The following is a 23,348-nucleotide window of genomic DNA, read 5'->3' on the forward strand; positions in this document are numbered from 1 at the left end:
CACTTAAACAGACCGAACTACCCTCAAAATTAAAAGCTAATTACACCGAAGGCCAAAATGTGATTAAGCATCGCAGGGCCGAACCAGGCCTAGCGCGGGTAGGGTGACCATCTGGGGCCTAAAAAAATTTGGGGCATCAAAATTATTAGGGTGATATATTTATATATGTTTTCATAAGAGTATAAATATATATAATTTGGTTCAATGATAAAGAAATTTAAATAGAACTTGTGGTTTTGTTGTTTGAAATTAGTGAGAAGGTCTTGGGTTCCGAACACCATGTGTGCTTATGTACTTTTCAATTTTTACAAATTTATTTCCATAAGAATATAAATTTATAAAATTTGACTAAATGGTCAAGAAATTTAATTAGAAGCAATTGTTTCTGTTGTTTAAAATTAACGAGAGGTCCTAAGTTCGAAATGCTATTGCATGTTTATTTTTTCAATTTTTACGAATTTTGGTTTTGTTATTAATTTATTTTTAGTCACTAGCTAGTAGCTATGTGGGTTGCTATTTTTAAACATTCTTTCCAATTCAAGTCTAATCTTCAACAAAGAGTAATGCGAATACCAAATTTTTAGACCACATTTGCAAACCATATAACGTGTCATCAAAAGGTTTAATTTAATGCTCATTCATTACTTATAAATATGAATTAAAGACTCGAAAACATCATTATTTTTTTAGTCTCATGTTGACAAGGTTAGTAAATAAGAAAAATAAAAAACACCTCACGATTTATACAAAAACACTTTAAAAGTTCAGGTGGAAAACAAATCATATATCTACTTGTAAGCTTGGAATATTTTTGTTTCCTTCTCTCGATGCAAAATAAATTAATTTTTTCGTGTTTCTAAATTATTGAGTTTGAAGTGCTTTTGTAAGTATAATTTTATCAATGTCTTACGTGTGAAAGCAAATAATTTTCTTATATGAAGTGAGGACACATTTTTTTAGCATCATCTCGGGCCTCAAATATCTTTGAAGCATCGTTGTTCTCGAAAGCATCATTGCTGAGTTTTTACCATTTATAGCCAAAATCTAGCACACAAATCATAAATATTTATTTTTATAAAACAATTCAAATATAGCTCAAAATCCACTTAAATAGACCAGAATAACCTCAAAGTTAAAACCTAATTACACCTAAAGCCAGATTCTAATTAAGCATCATTGTTCCCCACCATCATTGCAGCATATTGGGATCCGCTTGCGTAGACTTTGAATTTGAATTGTCATATATATATATATATATATATATATATATATATAATTCTCCTCACGTAACAATGAGGATCACCGTAAAATTGATGCTAAATATGCTCGTCTTCCAACGCACTTTTTTGGGGAGAATGGTGATTTGCTGTAAAGACTTTCTTCTGTCTCCTCTTTCTTTGTCTTTACAGATCCGTATTAAAATTCTTCCAGAATCATCAACGACCTCTACGAGATCGTGAAGTGGTGGTGACAGGAGGGTTTCGAGAAGATTGGTCCACATCAGCTGCTGGAGAGAGATTTTAAAAGAAACCTTGCCAAGGTTAAAGTTGCCGAAGTTGAACTCAAGTATCGATGAGGTCTGGAAGACGCCATGTAAGGTGCTCGAGGAAGAACTTGAGCGGTTGATCAAATATGCAAATTTCGTGCTTCGGATTTTAGGCCATTTTTGCTATGTAATTTTGTAATTGAATTTGTGTTTGGAATGGTGGAAGGCAATGCTTGTATCCCTTGGAAATTTGAAGACAATCCATAGAAAAATAGAACGACAAAAAAATAGCATTGTCCGAATCTAAATATAGAAGATAAACCAGAAACGAACATTGCAACGCAATGTCTGAATCTGAATGTAAAAAACAGAACCAGACACTGCAACGCAGTCACTCGGAACAAATTGCCGATCTGCACCGAAGAAAAACTGATATATAATTGGCAATATATTATTTTAAAGGTAGTAGGTCGTACCCAGTGCACAAGGTTTCCGCTTTACGTAAGGTCTGGGAGAGGTGAATGTCGGCTAGGAGAAAAATAAAAAGAAGAGCATTGCCAATTTGCCATTAGCAAGGAATGACAGGCACCGAGAAAAGAACATCGTGATTCTCTCTGCCCACCTAATGTTTGGGAATCTTCTATTTGCACTTTACATTAGAGTGCATGCCCGGCAGGTTTTCTAAAACTTCAATACATACACATGGAAAGACTCACCCGCCCGAGTTGCTTACTCAACGAGTCGGAGCGAGTCGACTCACCCCGTTAAACCGTATCAATCTTTCCTCCTATTCCATTTCAGCATCAGCCAATACCTGCCACAGCAATAGCTTTCCACTTGGGACATGAACACCATCATCACTTTGTTCTAGTACTGTTGCACATTTTTCCTGCTGCCATTTTTTTGCCAACTTTTTCTTCCTCCTCATGAGTACCAAGTTCCTCAACATATTGATCCAAATCGGTAACCTAACTCGTTCGATAACAGAATTTTCCATCTCCCTAACAATCTCTCCGATCGTCAGACGATTTTCTACATTGGACGATACACAACTTGCTGCAACATATAAAATGTGCCTTATTGTGCTTGACATGTATACGGGAAACCCTATCCTTGCATCACAAATCTCGTCGATTCGCTCTTCTTCGATTAATGCCACTGCCCAGTCCACTATCGAAGCGGGTGACTTAGAAACATCGATGACTTTCCTGCAGCTAATGATCTCAAGCAACACAACACCAAAACTAAACATATCACTTTTGGTGCTTAATTTGCTAGGCGTGGTGTAACAAGGGTCCAAATATCCAATAGTTCCTGCAGCGGGTTGACTCACCTGACTCGGCGAATCAAAGAGCACGGCAAGTCCAAAATCCGCCAACTTGGCATTCCAATCTGAATCGAACAAAATATTTTCAGACTTGATGTCCCTGTGGATCACCGTAGGCTTCCCTTCGTGAAGAAATTGGACCGCCCGGGCGACTTGGATGGCGATTTCTACACGTTTAGGCCACGAAGGCGGTGTAGTTGCAACATGAAGTAGGTCATGGAGAGAGCCATTGGGCATGAACTCCATGACAATGAGCTTGTTGTTGCCGTTCGAGTGATCTTGGCTTGTTCCAAGAAGGCTTATAACATGCCGGTTCTCGGGTAAAGACGATAACACGCATATTTCGTTTTCTAGCTTGGAGTAGTTGTCACGATGTTGCAATGGCTTCTTTAGGGCAACAGTTTTGTTGAGTAGCATGGCCTTGTAGACCATTCCATGGCTGCCTTTGCCGACCATCCGAGTCGGAGAGAACCTTCCTGTTGCGTTCACAAGCTCATCATAATCAAAGTTCACCATTTAACCAAGAAATCTGGTACCCTGCAAAGTGTAGGGTTTTATTGTTTGATGATGATGAAGTTGATGGAGGATTGAAGGTGTACGTATGTGAGAGTTGGCCGGAGGAAAACTGGAAGTGCTTTTGGAGATGCCAGCAAATAAAGCGGCTGTGGGGAGACGTCAAAAGAAGAAGTAGTAAACAGAAAAGAAAGAGTAATTGAGAAAAGGAAAAGGTAGCAGTGCTGCTGAGAAAAAGAACAGGGATTCTGACGAGGGTTATCAGATATCGATGCTCCATTAGAAATTTTTAGAATTTTAGATGCTGGTTGGCTTGCCTGGTCGTTTTTGGGGTCCCCCCTTAACACCTTTTTGATATTGGAGTACAATTCTCCCGCCCTTAATTCCCTTCCCTTCTCTGCCCTCCTCCCTCATTTTGGGGTCCCCCCTTAACACCTTTTTTATATTGGAGTACAATTCTCCCTCCCTTAATTCCCTTCCCCTTCTCTGCCCTCCTCCCTCATTTTCTTCTCTCTCTCTCTCTCTCTCTCTCTAAAGAAGTCATCACAAAATATCGACATGGCTCAATCGTAACCGCTCAAATAGGAGAGAAAAAGAGAGTGAAATTTAGAGGGGAGAGAATCATATTCCTTTGATAATTCTAAGTTGAATTTGAATCTAATTTCTAGGGAATAATACTTGCATCCCTAACGATGAAAGTGCACATATTCCACTATGTGTAAATAACGTATCTAAGGTTGTTCCTTTTGTGACCAAAATATCACGGGTTTGAGTCGTAGAAACTACTTTTTAAAGTAAGAATAAAGTTGTATACGATGGACATTTTCCAACCCTCACAAAGCGATTAACCTTATTGGCTTGGGTCTCCCGTGTACAATCGGTTCAGAAATCCAACCATTTCGTAAAGTGGACACAGATCGACGGGGAAATAACGCAACTATCTCTCCACCAAAGTTTTGGCAACATAAGTATGCAAGATTAAGACATGAATGTAAGACTTTGGGTTCATACTTTCTTAATAGACATGAGAAACAATATTTTCAAAAGTTGACAACAAATAAAAAGTAAACATAGTACTAATCTGAGAACAATCCATCATCACGCTCATCCAATTGGCTATCAAAACCAATATCTTAAAAGATTAAAAAGAAATAAAAGTCATCACATAAAAATAAAGAGTTGCATTGACTACCAAGAGAACTAAGAAGAGACCGTTTCTGAACCTCGATCTATGATAAAATCATTCTTCGAGCGGATTGAGCACGTGACCAATGAACTGAACCGTTCCAGTCATTTCCTCTCTGATCAAAAACAGGAATGGGTGATCAGCCACAAAGTGTATCCGTTTAATCGGTTTAACTGACTCACCACAACAACGCAGCTCGGCAAAAACAGAAACAGCTGCAGCTTTTGTGCCTTCTTCATCAACCTCAATGAAGGATTTATGAATTATATTGGCCTTGCGAAGAGGTGACTCCACCATCTCACTCAAATCACCATTCCCATTGAAAGGCAGAACCAGTCCTAAATCCTCCAGAATTTTGGAAGCTTTAAAGCCAGAGGTAAACTTAAACCTTGGGATTTTGAAGGCACCAACTTTGACTCTTGTTTTGGGGAGATAGCGATCTAAGAAACCAGGCTCGGAGCAAACTCTGTCGACCAAAGCTGGGAGCCCATCTCTTTCATTAGGAAGTAAAAAGTACATCGAAAACTGCCGCTCCTTGTCTTTTCCTGGTTCATACTCAAGCTTTGCCACCTTGAAGCTGTCAAAGGCTCTTACATACTGGTCCTCGTAGCTTCTGCACATGAACGGTGCCCGGACTTTAGTACCATTGGGAAGGTAAAAGTTATGCTTGAATGTCATTGATGCATCAAACTGGTCGTTCCAAACTCCTTTGAAGTACAAGGCGTTTGCAATTATAAGCTTGGTGTCTCTTTTAACTGTCCCAGGAAGAAGAACCTTAGTGATAAGGCCGTTCGTCTCCTTTTCAACCCATGAATTCACTTCAACTCTCGCTTTGTCAGGGTCAGTCTTGAAACTGACTTGTTTGATCACGGCCTTGTAAACAGTGCCACAACCTCCTTGAAAGATGGTTTGATAGAGAGAGACTCCTCAACCCAGAGGGCATTGGCAAAGTTGAGGCAAGGACCGCCTCTAGTGTTGGAATTAAATAGAATTCAGTTTTGTTCAAGTGTTTAAGAAAGAAGAATTCAATAGAAAGTGTATGTCTAGTCTCATAAGACAAGTGTATACTTTAGATCTTTGTTTGTGAATCAAGGGCTGAGATTGCTCTAGATTAGCTTGTAAGGAAATATCCTATGAGTTGATATTTAATGAATATCTGTGGTTACTTCACAGATAAGAAACCTTTCACATTCCTGTTTTTTTTGCTCTCTGTTTTCTCTACTCATGTCTGCCTTCCAAAACACATCATCCGGAATCAATTAACTCACCGGATTTCATCATGGTATCAAAGCTTAGGTTCTGATCAAATTCAGGACTGGGCGTTTTGTGTGTGCTTCGTATCTCTGAAAAGGAAAGGGGGAAAAACATACCCAGATCGTGAAAATCTCATCTGTTCTTACAAAAGCCTCACATGGTTACTTCGGGCAGTGGGGGAGATCTGAGGGCTCCTATTTTCAATGGGATCAACTACGATTTTTGGTCCATCAAGATGAAGACCATATTCAAATCGCATGATCTCTGGAATTTGGTGGACAAGGGTTACGAAACTGCAGAAACTGAAGATGATTCTAGCGATGAAGATCAACAGTCTGTGAGGAAGATAGCAATGAAAGTCAATGAAACCAGAGATGCAAAAGCTCTTGGTATCATTCAAGGGGCAGTGTCTGATGAGTTTTTTCCTCGAATCTCAAACTTTGAAACCTCTAAGACTGCATGGGATGTTCTTCAACAAGAATTTCGTGGTGATAAAAAGGTTAGGTCTGTCAAACTACAATGTTTAAGAAGAGATTTTGAGTACACTAGGATGAATGATGGTGAAGCTCTATCTGTTTATTTAACAAGTTTGATTGATATTGTGAATCAAATGAAAACTCTTGGTGCAGAACTGACAAATCAAAGATTAGTACAAAAGATACTTATTAGCTTGCCTAAATCTTATGATTCCATCGCATCTATTATAGAAGAAACTAAGGACCTTGACTCCATTGAGGTTCAGGAAGTGATTGGTACATTGAAAGGCTATGAGCAGAGGTTAAATATGCATTCTGAAAACTTAGCTGAAAAGGCTTTTACTAGCCTAAGTGTGACTGAGAGAGATAGAAGTTACAGGGCTCAGGGGAGCAACTCAAATCAAAAGAAATTATGGAAAGGAAAAGGGAAGAAATGGGACAACAACCATACTTCACAATCAAAATCAAAATCTAGCAGTGAGTCTACCAAAACCAAGTGTAAAATCTGTGACAAATTACACTATGGTGTTTGCTGATTCAAGGGAAAACCCAAATGCACCAAGTGTGACAGATTTGGCCATCTAGCAAAAGATTGTAATCCAAGAAGGAATCAAGTTGTCAACTATGCACATAGAGCAAAAGAAGAGGAAGTAAATGTCTTTTATGCTTGTAGTGTTGCAAAAACTGAAAACAAGAGAGGAATCTGGTATATTGACAGTGGATGCAGTAATCACATGACTACATATGAATCCTTGTTAATCAACATTGACAGAAGCTTCAATTGCAGAGTTAAAATGGGGAATGGACAACTAGTGGAAGCTACTGGAAAAGGAACTCTTGTTCTAGAGACAAAGGGGGGAAGAAGATTCATCAAGGATGTAATACTTGTACCAGGTCTTGATGAGAATCTCCTTAGTGTGGGACAGATGATTGCTCATGGTTAGTTCTTACTTTTTGGAGACAATATGGTGGAGATCTTTGATGACAGAAGCCTCCAAAACTTGGTAACACAAGTTGGCATGACAGAAAACAAAAGCGTTCCACTTATGCTAGATTACAATGATTCAATTGCTCTAAAAGCAAGTGTTGCAGAAAACTCTTGGTTATGGCATAAGAGGTTAGGACATCTCAACTTTCACAGTTTAAAGAGATTGGAGAAACTACAAATGGTGACTGGTCTTCCTGAGTTACAAGAGACTAAAGAACCGTGTGAAGGCTGCATATTGGGGAAGCATCACAGGGACTCTTTTGAAATTGGAAGTGCATGGAGAGCAAGTCAACCTCTAGAACTCATACACACAGATGTGTGTGGTCCAATGAAGACATCTACACTCATTGGGAACAGATATTTTCTGTTATTCATTGATGACTGCACCAGGATGGTTTGGGTATATCTTATGAGAAACAAGAGTGAAGTCTTTTCAATCTTCAAGAAATTCAAAATGATGGTTGAACTTCAAAGTGGTCTCAAGATCAAAAGACTAAGAAGTGACAGAGGTGGTGAATTCAATTCACTTGAGTTCCAAGAATTCTGTGAAGGAGCAGGATTACAGAAGCAATTGACAGTGGCCTACACACCACAGCAGAATGGTGTGGCTGAGAGGAAGAACAGGACCGTGGTTGAAATGACCAAGTCAATGCTCCATGATAAGAAAATGCCACTTTCTTTTTGGGGTGAAGTTGTCAATACATCTGTGTATCTCCTAAACAGGTGTCCAACTAAAGCACTTGAGAAGAAAACACCTTTTGAGGCATTCAGTGGTAGAAAACCAAGTGTGAAGCACTTGAAGGTGTTCGGATCAATCTGCTATGCGCAGATACCGTCTCAATTAAGACACAAGCTTGAGATCAATAGTGTCAAGTGTATCCTTGTAGGTTATGGAAGTTGTGAAAAGGGCTATAGGCTCTACAATATTGAGTCACATAAAGTGATCCTCTCAAGGGATGTGGTGTTCAAGGAGAATGAAGCATGGAATTGGGAAACCAATAACATAGACACTATCTCAGTGCCACTAGCAATGGAAGAAGCACAAGCTGAAGTGGAAAATGTGAATGAACCTGTTATACAAGATGAGAGTCAAACTGACTTTTCAACTCCAACACAAGGATCTCAGTCCTCTACTTTAAATGCAGAAGGACAAGAATTACAGGATTCCTCCCCTGAAACAACTCTATTGAGAATGAGGAGTTTAAATGAGATCTATGCAGTGTGTAACTATTGTGTTGTTGAACCAGAGAGTTTTGAAGAAGCTGAGAAGGATCAATCCTGGCAGAAAGCAATGAGTGAAGAAATTGCCATGATTGAGAAAAACTCTACTTGGAAATTGGTAAATAGACTGAGTGATAAACCTGTGATAGGTGTGAAATGGATTTACAAGACCAAACTAAATTTGGATGGATCAATACAGAAGAACAAAGCAAGATTAGTTGCCAAGGGCTACTCACAACAAACTGGGGTAGATTTCAATGAAACCTTTGCCCCAGTGGCAAGGTTAGACACCATTAGAACCTTGATTACTCTTGCTGCCCAAAAGGGATGGAAACTTCACCAGTTAGATGTCAAATCAGCTTTTCTAAATGGCATTTTGGAGGAAGAAGTGTATGTGGATCAACCACAAGGATTTGAAGTGCCAAATAAAGAGGAGAAGGTCTATAAGTTAAACAAAGCACTGTATGGACTCAAACAAGCCCCCAGGGCTTGGTACAGTGAGATAGACTCCTATTTCAGCAAGAGTGGATTTAACAAAAGTCCTAGTGAAGCTACATTATATACAAAAACTGGTGAGAACTCTGAGATGCTTATTGTGTCTATATATGTTGATGATGTGGTCTTTACTGGTAATTGTGAAGAAATGATTGAAGAATTCAGAAGGGAAATGATGAGACAATATGAGATGTCGGATCTTGGCTTGTTGCATCACTTCTTGGGAATTGGAGTAATACAAGAAACTACTGGGATTTTCATACATCAACAGAAGTATGCACAATCACTGCTTGAAAGATTCAATCTGAAAGGATGCAAATCTGTGGCAACACCATTGATCACGAATGAGAAACTTTGTAAAGTGGATGGTTCTGAATCTGCTGATGAATGCTTATACCGAAGAATGGTTGGAAGTCTGCTTTATTTGACTGCTACAAGACCTGACATTATGTATGCAGCCAGTCTCTTATCAAGGTTTATGCATAATCCCACAAGAATTCACATGGGAACTGCTAAGAGAGTACTAAGGTATATCTCAGGGACCTTGGACTATGGAATCAAATATGAAAAGGGAGAAAAAGCAATTCTGGTAGGCTTCTGTGACAGCGATTGGGGTGGCAGTGAAGATGACATGAGAAGTACCTCAGGGTATGCATTTACATTCGGTTCTGGGATATTTTCTTGGGCTTCTATCAAGCAACAAAGTGTTGCATTGTCTACGGCTGAAGCTGAGTATGTGAGTGCTGCAATGGCTACCTCCCAAGCTATATGGTTGAGGTTTGTGTTAAAGGATTTTGGTGAGATGCAAGTGGATGCTTCACCACTTATGTGTGACAACACATCAGCAATAGCTATGACAAAAAATCCTATTTTTCATCAGAAAACCAAGCATATCAAAAGGAAGTTTCACTTCATAAGGGAAGCCTTGCAGGAGAATACCATTGAACTGATCTACTGCAAATCACAGGATCAAATGGCAGACATCTTCACCAAAGCTCTACTGAGGGAAAGGTTTGTCTATCTCAGAGGAATGCTTGGGATCAAAACCAGAATTCATTTAAAGGGGAGTGTTGGAATTAAATAGAATTCAGTTTTGTTCAAGTGTTTAAGAAAGAAGAATTCAATAGAAAGTGTATGTCTAGTCTCATAAGACAAGTGTATACTTTAGATCTTTGTTTGTGAATCAAGGGCTGAGATTGCTCTAGATTAGCTTGTAAGGAAATATCCTATGAGTTGATATTTAATGAATATCTGTGGTTACTTCACAGATAAGAAACCTTTCACATTCCTGTTTTTTTTTTCTCTCTGTTTTCTCTACTCCTGTCTGCCTTCCAAAACACATCATCCGGAATCAATTAGCTCACCGGATTTCATCATCTAGCGGATCCGTCTGCTAAGACCAAAGTTACAAGATGGGCGGCGAGGGAGTTGAGTTGGTAGGAGGACTCAGACTTGAGGAAAGAGAGCAACTGGTCCTTAGTGAGACCCTTTGAACCGACTGTTATCAAGAACAACACGACCTGGATGGACGGTGGCGAGTACACAATGTTCTTCCCTTTGCCTTCAGTCATGAGAAGATGCTTGGTGATTTTGAGTGCGACATCGGTTAGGTTGTTGGTGGAATACTCTTTGGGATCCATATCGGTCGTTAACTTATGGGAGGAGGAGACACTAGCTGCAAGTAATTGGAGAGATTTAGATATAAATTGATCAAACCCTAAAACACACTCATGCCAGTATTGCCATGTATCCTTTAATAACTAGGCTTTTATACATCATACATACAATACATATGCACACACACATATAAATATGTATACACACATATTTATACATGAAGAAAACCGATTGAGAAATTGATAGAGATGTAGATAACTGATAAAACCCTAGCAGATGTTCATGGTACTTGGTTGGCTCCCCTTCATTCATTGGTTTGCAATTCAAGAAACCCTACACACAGTGGCGGAGCCAGAATTCTGAATGAGGAGGGGCCTTTCACAAATATGTGTGTGTGTGTATATATATATATGAGTGTGTGTGAAAAGTTGAATTCATAACATGTTGACATATGCAATTCGTTTAATCCTCACAAAACTGAAGAAAAAAAATCTCTTAAATTCAATACTAAGTAGAAAAAAATGTAAAAACCCAGACAACCAAGTAAGAGGTAGGTTATGGAAGGCTAAACAAAATACAAAGAAGTAGAAAAAAGAAGGAAAAGGGGGAGAGGTCTGCAAATAAAGAAGGTGGGGTTGCTTTAGAAAATTATAGGGTGTATATTACTGTTAGGTGAGAGAATTGAACCAGAAGTGGGGTTGTTTTTTCCATTTAAAATTGCACATCTCTTTTAAAACTCCCTTGCCAAACTTACTGTTTCATTAGACAGCTGAAAAAGATTTAAAATCAAAACAGCTTAACGACGTCGTTTGTTTTATCTTCTTCCATGAGATTCACACCTCAGATGAAGTCAGGATGGGCCGGGCCCTTGGTGGCTCCGCCCCTGCCTACACACCTCTTTATTTCTCGAACACGTTTTTGTACTTTAATCTTTTTCATTTAATTCAACCGAATGGCCGAAAGTTAAAAGAATGTGTGGATAGAACACCCCAACCCTAAACGCCAAACCTGTACTACGTACTTTGAATATGTAGTCAAATAGATAGAAACCCTAAACCCTCGAATCAATAGAAACCCTAAACCATCGAATCAATAGAAACCTGGATGTGCAGAAAATTGGAAGAATAAGTACTTAGGCTACTGATATGGAAATTGAATAGAGATTAGGAGTAATTTTTTCGTTCCATACCTAAGTGCTTTTCGTTCGTGGTGAAGACGACGAGCTTCTCGGACGAATACGCTGAGTTTTTTAACACTGACAAAATACGCGAGTTGTTGTGGTACTGTGGGTCCTTTATATATATTCAGTTGAAAATATTGAGTTTAGGATAAATTAAGAATTCCTCCAAATTCACAATTCTCAAATACAACTTTAATAATCTCACAAACTCAAATACTTTTCCATAATGAAGTATTTATAAGATAGAGCGATACGTACTAAGAAATAAATCAAATCAAATCTTTGTCCGCAGAAAACCTAGATCAAATCAAATCAAATATAATCAAATCTCTAAAATAATTTTCTTTATATTTTCCAACACCCCTTCTTACAATATATAGGTCATTTTTCATGAATACCCAGGATTTCTACCTGTATGATCTATCACGTTGTAAGTAGACTTAAGCTTAGCCCAAGATTTTCAAAATCATTGTGAGCTCACCCTAACTCCGTTATGTTTTCCATCCAAATAAGTTCTGTTACTTTTTACCTCTTTTTCATATGTTTATTTTTTTATTATTTATACAAACATCTATTACGTTAAAGAACGAGAGAATAAATTGGTTTAAGACTTTTGACCTTTGTTTCACAAGTTCTCCATGGTACGAACTTGAGAATTTTGGCTACTAAAAAAACATGTTGTAGTCATTTTAAAAGCTTATGGTGGAGTACTAACATGGAGCTTTGCTAATTTCAATTTTTAAGAATTCAACGTGGTCAATCATATCAATAAAAAAAAGTTGAAATGTCCGAAACAATCTTAAAGTGTAGTGGGGAGCTAAAATGTCTGAATAACCTTATTGGCTTGGGTTCAAGTCATCAGTTCAAGTTGTAGAAACAATCTCTTTTTAAAGCAAGGATAAAACTGTGTACGATAGATGTTTTCCGACCCTCACAAAGCGAGTAACCTTATTGGCTTGGGTCTCCCCCATCCAATCGGTTCAGAAATCCAACCATTTCGTAAAGTTGACACAGATCGACAGGGAAATAATGCAACTATCTCTCCGCCAAAGTTTTGGCAACATAAGTACGCAAGATTATGACATGAATGTAAGACTTTGGGTTCATACTTTCTTAATAATAGACATGAGAAACAATATTTTCAAAATTTAACAACAAATAAAAAGTAAAGATCGTACTAATCTGATAACAATCCATCATCACGCGCATCCAATTGGCTATCAAAACCAATATCTTAAAAGATTAAAAAGAAATAAAAGTCATCACATAAAAATAAAGAGTTGCATGGACTACCAAGAGAACTAAGAAGAGACCGTTTCTGACCCTTGATCTATGATAAAATCATTCTTCGAGCGGATTGAGCACGTGACCAATGAACTGAACCGTTCCAGTCATTTCCTCTCTGATCAAAAACAGGAATGGGTGATCAGCCACAAAGTGTATCGGTTTAATCGGTTCAAATGGCTCAGCACAACCACACTCCTCGGCAAAAACAGAAACAGCCGCAGCTTTTGTGCCTTCTGTTGAAAGGTAATCTTGCTTCTAGAATGGTTGGTGCATGCATTGAAAATGCTAGACAATTCTAGCATGAATATGGCATGTGTTCATTATGTTCATAAGCAAAGTCTATGTTGGTGGGCTACTTTAAGAGAATCAAGAATAATGGCTAGGATGATTTCACACTTGGTATTCACACTTGGTATGGTTGGTTATGCTTGCCTATAAATATAGGTGAGTGTGTTGTAATGTAAGACATAAGAAGAAGAAAAGAGAAGTGAGAAAGAAGAAGAAGAAGTAAGAGAGACAAGAAGGCTCTCTAAAGTGAGAATAAGTAGAAGAAGCATTCATAGCTTCCAAGAGTGTTTGAGTGATTTCTCTTGTATTAGTTTGTGTGAGAATAAGAAAAGTTTTGAGTGTTACCTTGAATATTCTTTTTCTCTTGCCTATCAATTTCCGCTGTGTTACATTCTTATTTGTGAGATAGACATCTCCAAAGAAGAGAAGTCTTTTAAATCCCAACAAAGTGGTATCAGAGCCATGGCTAACAACGCTATGGCAGCTTTCCAAGTTCCAGTGCTCAACAACAACAACTTCGATAATTAGAGTATCAAAATGAAGGCCCTTTTGGGAGCACACGATGTATGGGAAGTCGTGGAGAAAGGCTACACTGAGCCAGAAGATGAAGCTACTCTGCCCCAACCCCAGAATGAGAGTTTGAAAGATTCAAGAAAGAGAGACAAGAAGGCTCTCTACCTCATCTACCAAGCATTAGATGACAATGGTTTTGAGAAGGTCTCAAGTGCAACCTCCGCCAAGCAAGCATGGGAGAAGCTTCAAACCTCTTACAAAGGAGCCGAACAAGTGAAAAAGGTTCGTCTTCAAGTATTAAGAGGTGAGTTCGAATCTTTACAAATGAAAGGGTCTGAATCAATCTCCGATTACTTCTCAAGAGTTTTAGCCGTTTCCAATCAATTAAAAAGAAACGGTGAAAAATTAGAAGATGTTAGAATTATGGAAAAGATACTACGCTCGTTGGACCCCAAGTTCGAGCACATTGTCGTGACAATTGAAGAAACTAAAGACTTGGAAGAAATCAGTATAGAGCAATTAATGGGTTCGCTACAAGCATATGAAGAGAAACATAAGAAGAGGCAAGGGAATGATGAGCAGCTCCTCAAGATACATATTCAGCCAAAGAAGAAAGAAGAAAGCTTCGACAACGAGAGAAGCCAGTACGGAAGAAGTCGTGGCCGAGGTCGCGGACGTGGACATGGGCGTGGACGAAGTTGGAACTTCAACAACCATAGTAACTACGAAAGAGGAGAAAGCTCAACAAAAGGTCGTGGGAGAGGACGCTCAAACTTGAGGTATGAAAAATCTCAAGTTCAATGCTATAATTGTCAAAAGTTCGGGCATTATGCTTGGGAATGTAGAGCTCCAAACAACAGACTTGATGAGAAGGTCAATTATGTGAAAGAAGATAAAGAAGAGAATGGCGTTGTGCTACTAGCATGCAAGAACAATGATGGAGACCAAGACTATACATGGTATCTTGACACCGGCGCCAGCAACCACATGTGTGGAAAAAGAAGCGTGTTCGTAGAGCTAAATGAATCAGTGAGTGGCAACGTTTCTTTTGGAGACGAATCCAAAATACCCGTAAAAGGAAAAGGTAACATCCTTATTCCCCTTGAAAATGGCGGTCACCAATTAATTTCAAATGTCTACTACGTGCCCAATATGAAAAGCAACATTTTGAGTTTGGGTCAACTCTTAGAAAAAGGTTATGATTTTTATACAAAAAATTATATCCTTTTTCTTAGAGATGACAAAGGAAGATTAATTGCTAAGGCGAAAATGTCAAAGAATAGGATGTTTCCCATGAACATTCAAAACGATGTTGCAAAGTGTCTCAAGATATGTTACAAAGACATATCTTGGCTTTGGCATCTTCGTTTTGGGCATCTTAACTTCGGGGGATTGGAGTTATTATCTAAGAAGGAGATGGTGAGAGGATTACCGTGCATCAGCCACCCTGATCAAGTTTGTGAAGGATGTTTACTTGGAAAACAATTCAGGAAAAGCTTTCCAAAGGAGTCGACCACAAGAGCCCAGAAGCCACTTGAGCTCATTCACACCGATGTGTGCAGTCCTATAAAACCAAGCTCTTTGGGTAAAAATAATTATTTCCTTCTCTTCATTGATGATTTTTCAAGAAAAACCTGGGTTTATTTCTTGAAGCAGAAATCATAAGTCTTTGGAGCATTCAAGAAGTTCAAAGTCGCCGTAGAAAAAGAGAGTGGTTGCAAGATCAAAGCCATGAGATCTGATCGAGGAGGAGAATTCACTTCAAAGGAATTTCAAGAATTTTGTGAAGCCAATGGAATTCGTCGACCTTTGACAGTTCCAAGATCCCCTCAACAAAATGGTGTGGCGGAAAGAAAAAATCGAACTATCCTCGACATGGCTCGAAGTATGCTCAAAAGCAAGAGATTGCCTAAGGAGTTATGGGCAGAAGCTGTAGCATGTGTTGTCTACCTATCCAATCGATCTCCAACAAGAAGTGTGTGGGGAAAGACTCCGCAAGAAGCATGGAGTGGAAGAAAACCAGGTATCTCTCATCTAAGAGTTTTTGGAAGCATAGCCCATGTACATGTACCAGACGAGAGGAGAGCCAAACTCGACGACAAAAGTGAGAAGTTCATCTTCATCGGCTATGACTCAAATTCAAAAGGCTACAAGTTGTATAATCCAAACAATGGAAAGACGGTGATCAGTCGAGACGTGACGTTCGACGAAGAAGAAGAATGGGATTTTGGCCCGCATGCAGGAGATCTTCATTTCTTTCCTCAATTTGAAGAAGAGAATGAACAAGGGACGATGGAGCAAGCAAGAGAGGTTCAACAAGAATCCACTACTCCACCTGCTTCACCAATATCAACCAATCATGGCAATTCACCAGCATCAACATCATCAAGTGGGAGCCTAAATGAAAGAGAAGTACCACGCACAAGAAGTATACGAGATCTCTATGAGGTAGCTGAAAGACTTGATAATCCTACACTTTTCTGTCTCTTTGCTGATTGTGAACCAGTCGACTTCCAAGAAGCAGTACAAGATACTAAGTGGAGGAAACCAATGGATGAAGAAATCGAAGCAATCGAGAAAAATGAAACATGGGAACTCACTGTTCTTCCAAAAGGACATAAAGCCATCGGAGTCAAGTGGGTGTACAAGACAAAGAAAAATGCCAACGGAGAGGTCGAAAGATACAAGGCGAGACTAGTGGTGAAAGGCTATAGTCAAAGAGCCGGAATCGACTATGATGAGGTATTTGCACGTGTTGCTCGTTTGGAAACTATACGATTACTAATTTCTTTGGCAGCTCAAAACAAATGGAAGGTTCAACAAATGGATGTGAAGTCCGCCTTCTTAAATGGTGTGCTTGAAGAAGAAGTCTATATTCAAAAACCATTAGGCTATGAAATCAAAGGGCGTGAAGACAAATTTCTGAAGCTGAAGAAAGCTCTTTATGGGTTAAAACAAGCGCCAAGAGCATGGAATAGTCGCATCGACAAATATTTCCAGGAGAACAATTTCACCAAGTGCCCTCATGAACATGCTCTTTACGTCAAAGTCAAAGATGGAGATATTTTGATTGTGTGCTTATATGTGGATGATCTAATCTTCACTGGTAGTAATCAAGCATGTTTGAAGAGTTCAAGAAAGTGATGACCAAAGAATTTGAGATGACGGACATCGGGTTGATGGCATACTACCTAGGCATTGAAGTCAAGCAAAATGAAGAAGGCATTTTCATCTCCTAAGAAAGCTACACAAAAGAGATACTGAAAAAGTTCAAAATGGACGACTGCAAGCCCATAAGCACGCCAGTGGAATGTGGAGTGAAACTAACCAAGCATGACCAAGGAGAAATCGTAGATCCAACATTTTTCAAAAGTCTAGTGGGAAGCTTGCGCTACTTGACATGCACAAGACCGGACATTCTGTATGTCGTCGGATTAGTCAGTCGCTACATGGAGAATCCCACAACTACACACTTGAAGACCGCCAAAAGAATTCTTCGATACCTTAAAGGTACTATTAACTTTAGCTTGTTCTATTCGAGTTCTAGTAACTACAAACTTGTTGGATATAGCGACAGTGATTGGGCAGGAGATTCTGACGATAGAAAAAACACTACTGGATTTGTGTTCTTCATTGGAGACACTGCATTCACATGGATGTCGAAGAAGCAACCGATTGTCACACTATCTACATGTGAAGCTGAATACGTAGCTGCTACCGCATGTGTTTGTCATGTAATTTGGCTGAGAAACTTGCTGACAGAATTAAGCATGCCACAAGAAGAACCAACAGAGATCTATGTCGACAATAAGTCTGCAATAGCTCTAGCAAAAAATCCAGTATTCCATGATAGGAGCAAGCACATAGATACCCGCTATCACTACATAAGAGAGTGCATTGCAAGAAAGGATGTGCAAGTGGAATACGTGAAGTCTCAAGACCAAATTGCAGACATATTCACTAAGCCACTCAAGCAAGAAGTCTTTATCAGACTGAGAAACTCAATCGGCGTCACAAGCAAGATTAAGGGGGGATGTTGAAAGGTAATCTTGCTTCTAGAATGGTTGGTGCATGCATTGAAAATGGTAGACAATTCTAGCATGAATATGGCATGTGTTCATTATGTTCATAAGCAAAGTCTATGTTGGTGGGCTACTTTAAGAGAATCAAGAATAATGGCTAGGATGATTTCACACTTGGTATTCACACTTGGTATGGTTGGTTATGCTTGCCTATAAATATAGGTGAGTGTGTTGTAATGTAAGACATAAGAAGAAGAAAAGAGAAGTGAGAAAGAAGAAGAAGAAGTAAGAGAGACAAGAAGGCTCTCTAAAGTGAGAATAAGTAGAAGAAGCATTCATAGCTTCCAAGAGTGTTTGAGTGATTTCTCTTGTATTAGTTTGTGTGAGAATAAGAAAAGTTTTGAGTGTTACCTTGAATATTCTTTTTCTCTTGCCTATCAATTTCCGCTGTGTTACATTCTTATTTGATAGATAGACATCTCCAAAGAAGAGAAGTCTTTTAAATCCCAACACCTTCTTCATCAACCTCAATGAAGGATTTATGAATTATATTGGCCTCGCGAAGAGGTGACTCCACCATCTCACTCAAATCACCATTCCCATTGAAAGGCAGAACCAGTCCTAAATCCTCGAGGATTTTGGAAGCTTTAAAGCCAGAGGTAAACTTAAACCTTGGGATTTTGAAGGCCCCAACTTCGACCCTTGTTTTGGGGAGATGGCAATCTAAGAAACCAGGCTTGGAGCAAACTCTGTCGACCAAAGCTGGGAGCCCATCTCTTTCATTAGGAAGTAAAAAGTACATCGAAAACTGCCGCTCCTTGTCTTTTCCTGGTTCATACTCAAGCTTTGCCACCTTGAAGCTGTCAAAGGCTCTTACATACTGGTCCTCGTAGCTTCTGCACATGAACGGCGCCAGGACTTTAGTACCATTGAGAAGGTAAAAGTTATGCTTGAATGTCATTGATGCATCAAACTGGTCGTTCCAAACTCCTTTGAAGTACAAGGCATTTACAATTATAAGCTTGGAGTCACTTTTAACTGTCCCAGGAAGAAGAACCTCGGTGATAAGGCCGTTCGTCTCATTTTCAACCCATGAATTCACTTCAACTCTCGCTTTGTCAGGGTCAGTCTTGATACTGACTTGTTTAATCGCTGCCTTGTAAACAGTGTCCACAACCTCCTTGAAAGATGGTTTGATAGAGAGAGACTCCTCAACCCAGAGGGCATTGGCAAAGTTGAGGCAAGGACCGCCTCTAGCGGATCCGTCTGCTAAGACCAAAGTTACAAGATGGGCGGCAAGGGAGTTGAGTTGGTCGGAGGACTCGGACATGAGGAAAGAAAGCAACTGGTCCTTAGTGAGACCCTTTGAACCGGCTGTTATCAAGAACAACACGACCTGGATGGACAGCGGAGAGTACACAATGTTCTTCCCTTTGCCTTCATTCATGAGAAGATGCTTGGTGATTTTGAGTGCGACATCGGTTAGGTTGCTGGTAGAATACTCTTTGGGATCCATATCGACCGTTTAACTTATGGGATGAGGAGACACCAGCTGCAAGTATTTGGAGAGATTTAGATATAAATTGATCAAACCCTAAAACACACTCATGCCCGTATTGCCATGTATCCTTTAATAACTAGGCTTTTATACATTATACATACAATACACATGCACACACACATATAAATATGCATACACACATATTTATACATGAAGAAAACCGATTGAGAAATTGATAGAGATGTAGATAACTTATAAAACCCTATTATATTTATCAAGTGATTAAAATATAGCAGATGTTTCATGGTACTTGGTTGGTTCACCTTCATTTGTTGGTTTGCAATTCAAGAAACCCTGCACACCTCTTTATTTCTCACTCACCTTTATGTACTTTAATCTTCTTCAATTAATTCGATCCAATGACCGAAAGTTAAAAGAATGTGTGGATAACACACCTTAACCCTAAACGCCAAACCATGTACCACGTACTTTGAATATGTAGTCAAATAGATAGAAACCCTAAACCCTCGAATCAATAGAAACCTAGATGTGCAGAAAATTTGAAGAAGTACTTTGCCTACTGACATGAAAATTGAATAGAGATTAGGAGTAAAATTTTCGTTCCATACCTGAGTGCTTCTTCGTTCGTGGTGAAGACGACGAGCTTCTCGGACGAATACGCTGAGTTTTTTAACACTGATGAAATACGCGAGTTGTTGTGGTACTGTGGGTCCTCTAAATATATATTCAGTTGAAAATATTGAGTTTAGGATTAATTAAGAATTCCTCCAAATTCACAAATTTCAAATACAACTTTAATAATCTCACAAACTCAAATACTTTTTCATAATAAAGTACACATCTCTCTCTCTTTTCTCTCTTCTCTCTCTATGCCGTACTCTCTCTCTTTTTGGCCTCCATCATTATTAAGTAAATTATGCCTACAACATGTTATCAGCACGCTTTTGATGCTGCGCTAAAGAGAGTATGATCTTCAATTAAGGGAGTATTACGTTTTAATCATTCTTTTTGTGACTAATTTATTATTTTGAATTAATCTACATGCTATTGATTCAATTTAATTTTTCTATGTTGAACGTGATACAACGCATTGGAGATGTAATTCTGGCTTTCTGAGAATGATCTTTTACAAATTCAAAGGCTTTTATTGTTTTCTGCAAATTAGGTACGCTTAAAATAAAGTAAGATATTTGAAACGCCCATGAAGCATGAAAACATTCCCCATGATGCATGAACCACATATGTGAGTCAAAACACATAAATAAATTAGAAGCAATTCTAGGGTTTTTCAACCTTAACTATGTCGGAAAAAAAAAATTAAACTTTTGGGAAAATTTTGCGGCTGAAACGCATCAAGCCTGAAGCTTGGGTAAGCATTTGGACAACCATTTTAGGCTTACTGATCAAATTGGACCAAGCCTGCTGCTTGGGTCCTTGGTGCACGGGCTTCAAGCCCTTGGTCCGATCTAGAAGCTAGTAAACATGTTGGGCTTCTTGTACCTCGGCTCATCACCAGTAACCCTTATGCTGCTGGGCCTCACTTCATCTCGGCCCACTTTCAACTGCAAGCTTGGAGCTTGCTTTGTACGATGGGCTACACATCAGCTTTTCCCAAACCCACTAGCAGCCTTCTGTACTGCTGGGCTTTTCCCTTGGCCCACTAAACATGCATGCACTTTAGACTGCACAGCAGTCGTGGCCCACCCTTGCAGCTTGCTGCAAGTCATGCCTCACACAGCCAGCTAAGACATGTTAGATTGTGGTTTTCTTGGCCCAAAGCCATTTTTTGGCTTGTTTTTTTTTAGTTCGCACCCATATATTTTTGGTGCCCAATTTCTTCTGCCCAAACGTCAGCAGCAGTTGCTACTGGGCTCCCATACTTGGCCCATGGCCTGCTATTGTAGCTAATCTTGAGCCCAATTTTTTTTTAGGCTATGTTTTTCGACCCACTGCTATTATTTGGCATTATTTTGCTTCCACAATCGACCATGTGTGGTCCTGATCTATTGAATTAATTAAAAGTAACCTGCATTTCACTTATTTGATAATGAATACAAAATTATTGACTTGAAGATCACTTTTGGACATTAACGATTCAATAATTTATTTTTATACTTTGAACCATTGACATACTTTCGTAGTAATGAAGCGCTCACACTTAGTTCCTGAAACAACCCAAATCAACTACAATTAAATCAACATATTGCATTCTGTGTTCTTGTAGGAACCTCTCTTTTATGAACTAAACATTCATAAACTAAATTGAACATGTAGTTTCAAATTTAGTGCCTTTGAACTCGAAGTTTTCTTAAAACAATACACCCATGAAAACCCGACGCTTTTCATGAAAACCATGTCTTCGAACTCGAATGTTCTAACTTTGATGCTTATGGATGATTCCTTCCTATAGCACCAATCAAAATCTTGTTCCCTCCAATTTAGTGGATTGTCGAACCATCACAAGTTCGATTTTCCTAATTTGGACATTTCTAATAGAAACCACTTTATGTAGGGTACAAGACGTGAATCTCTACTTGACTATTAAGAAGCTGAGAAACCATTGAAGCCAACAATGGCAAGGAATAGCTGAATAAGCCTTTTTCATGATCTTCATTCTAAGACTTATGCCCAAAGCATTACAAATGGAAATACCTCCCGAACAAGGATTCCATGGCTCTTTGGCTCACTCCGACGGACCATCTAACCATGAAAGCCATTGCCTGAAGCACACCATGATTACGTCCATGAATGAGTACAATTTTGAAATTTATAAATTTGATCAAATTTTAACTAGATAATACTTTTCTCGTCCTTCCATGTTTCTAACTCGCCCTTGAAGCAACAGTGTAGAAAGCAGAAGTTTACCAAATTCTTGGATATGATTACTACCATAAACATATGGTAAAATCAGGGCCTGCCAAGGTGTGGCCTCATGCCTGAAGCGTGATCCTTGGCACCTAAGACCTAAAACTTCAAGAATAAGGGATAGTATTCCTAAACCTTAACCCCGCAAAATCTACCTCGTCTTGATGGAATAAATCATTGGTTATGCACCTGTTTGTGCTCCTACCAATGTTGTTAAGGAGTACCATTGTAGTAGTCAATATGTGAGACTAATTTTGCTCCATCGAACACCGTTGGAAGAGTAGAATTTTGACATGGATAACCTTTTGGCTGAATCCCCTTAGTAAACCATTTACTTTGTGAACATTTATCCATGTTATTGGATTCAAGTTTGGTGTATGTTTTAGTTATAGATAATCTTATTGATATTGTCCTCAAATATGAGTTAATTGAATCATGTTTCTTAATACATGTGACCCAATTCAATTAAACAAGTGATTAGGTATGAATGTGGGGAAGTTAGTTGAGAGAACAATGATCATTAATGAAACCACTGAAGAAAATAGAGTGAAATATCTTTGCACCACCTCAAAAAATGAGCCTGCAGCCTTGATTTGGGGCCAATGAGTTGTCTCCCAACCGGGAACACACCACATGTGGCTGGCCTGGAGCCTAGTGATTGAGCAGTTTACTTACTTTCGCACGACCATTTGGGATACTTAGGTCAAAAAATGATGATACGACGCATCTCCTTACCCGAAGTAAGGATCTTGTGTTTACAAACACACTTTGCCAAAACCCGCTCGTTTTGGGAAATTTGATTTCTAAATCATCCTTAGCAAAGATACAAAACGACTCTCTTTTCATAATGGATTCAAGGGAATATACGTGGACTAATCCAACCAAAATGCGGGCCATATAAATACTTATGGTTTTGTTTGATGAATCGACAAACTGGTCACATGTTTGTTCACACACATTGCTGCTAAACCTCCTGACCGATTAATGGCTCACCACCCTACTTATCCCTTAAAGTCCGAGAGATTGGATAATGCCGGAGAGTTTATATCGACGGTTTTCAATAAAGTATTACATGCATTTTGGATTTATAATTGAACATTGAATTCCC

General features: G+C 39.0%; 2 protein-coding genes across 4 annotated transcripts; both read right to left on the reverse strand.

Moving 5' to 3' along the window:
- Positions 1-1,900: 1,900 nt before the first annotated feature.
- LOC126602286 (serine/threonine-protein kinase-like protein At5g23170) lies at positions 1,901-3,521 on the reverse strand. The gene has a single exon (XM_050269113.1). It carries the CDS (start codon positions 3,327-3,329, stop codon positions 2,274-2,276), a length of 1,056 nt encoding a protein of 351 aa, XP_050125070.1. The 5' UTR covers positions 3,330-3,521; the 3' UTR covers positions 1,901-2,273.
- An 802-nt stretch (positions 3,522-4,323) lies between these two features.
- On the reverse strand, positions 4,324-20,269 carry LOC126602420 (serpin-ZX-like). 3 transcript variants are annotated; one of them, XM_050269276.1, is made up of 3 exons: positions 19,984-20,263; positions 18,911-19,405; positions 4,324-5,286 (listed from the first exon to the last, which is right to left on the reverse strand). In XM_050269276.1, exons 2-3 carry the CDS (start codon positions 19,367-19,369, stop codon positions 4,567-4,569), a joined length of 1,179 nt encoding a protein of 392 aa, XP_050125233.1. In that variant the 5' UTR covers positions 19,370-19,405; positions 19,984-20,263; the 3' UTR covers positions 4,324-4,566. The 3 variants fall into 3 exon arrangements, with proteins under 3 accessions (XP_050125233.1, XP_050125232.1, XP_050125234.1); XM_050269275.1 differs by lacking the exon at positions 4,324-5,286 and adding an exon at positions 12,903-13,260 and having other exon boundaries at positions 18,367-19,405; positions 19,984-20,269; XM_050269277.1 differs by lacking the exons at positions 4,324-5,286; positions 19,984-20,263 and adding an exon at positions 12,903-13,260 and having other exon boundaries at positions 18,367-19,968.
- Positions 20,270-23,348: the final 3,079 nt, after the last annotated feature.

Source organism: Malus sylvestris, chromosome 15 (genome assembly GCF_916048215.2).
Source record: "Malus sylvestris chromosome 15, drMalSylv7.2, whole genome shotgun sequence".
NCBI lineage: Eukaryota > Viridiplantae > Streptophyta > Magnoliopsida > Rosales > Rosaceae > Malus > Malus sylvestris.

Coding starts and splice junctions, on each gene's coding strand:
- LOC126602286 (XM_050269113.1), bottom strand. CDS start 3,329: ATGGTGAACTTTGATTATGATGAGCTTGTGAACGCAACAGGAAGGTTC.
- LOC126602420 (XM_050269276.1), bottom strand. CDS start 19,369: ATGGATCCCAAAGAGTATTCTACCAGCAACCTAACCGATGTCGCACTC. Junction 5,287..18,910: donor CGAACGGCCTTATCACCGAG/GTTCTTCTTCCT, acceptor CTTATCACTAAG/GTTCTTCTTCCTGGGACAGT.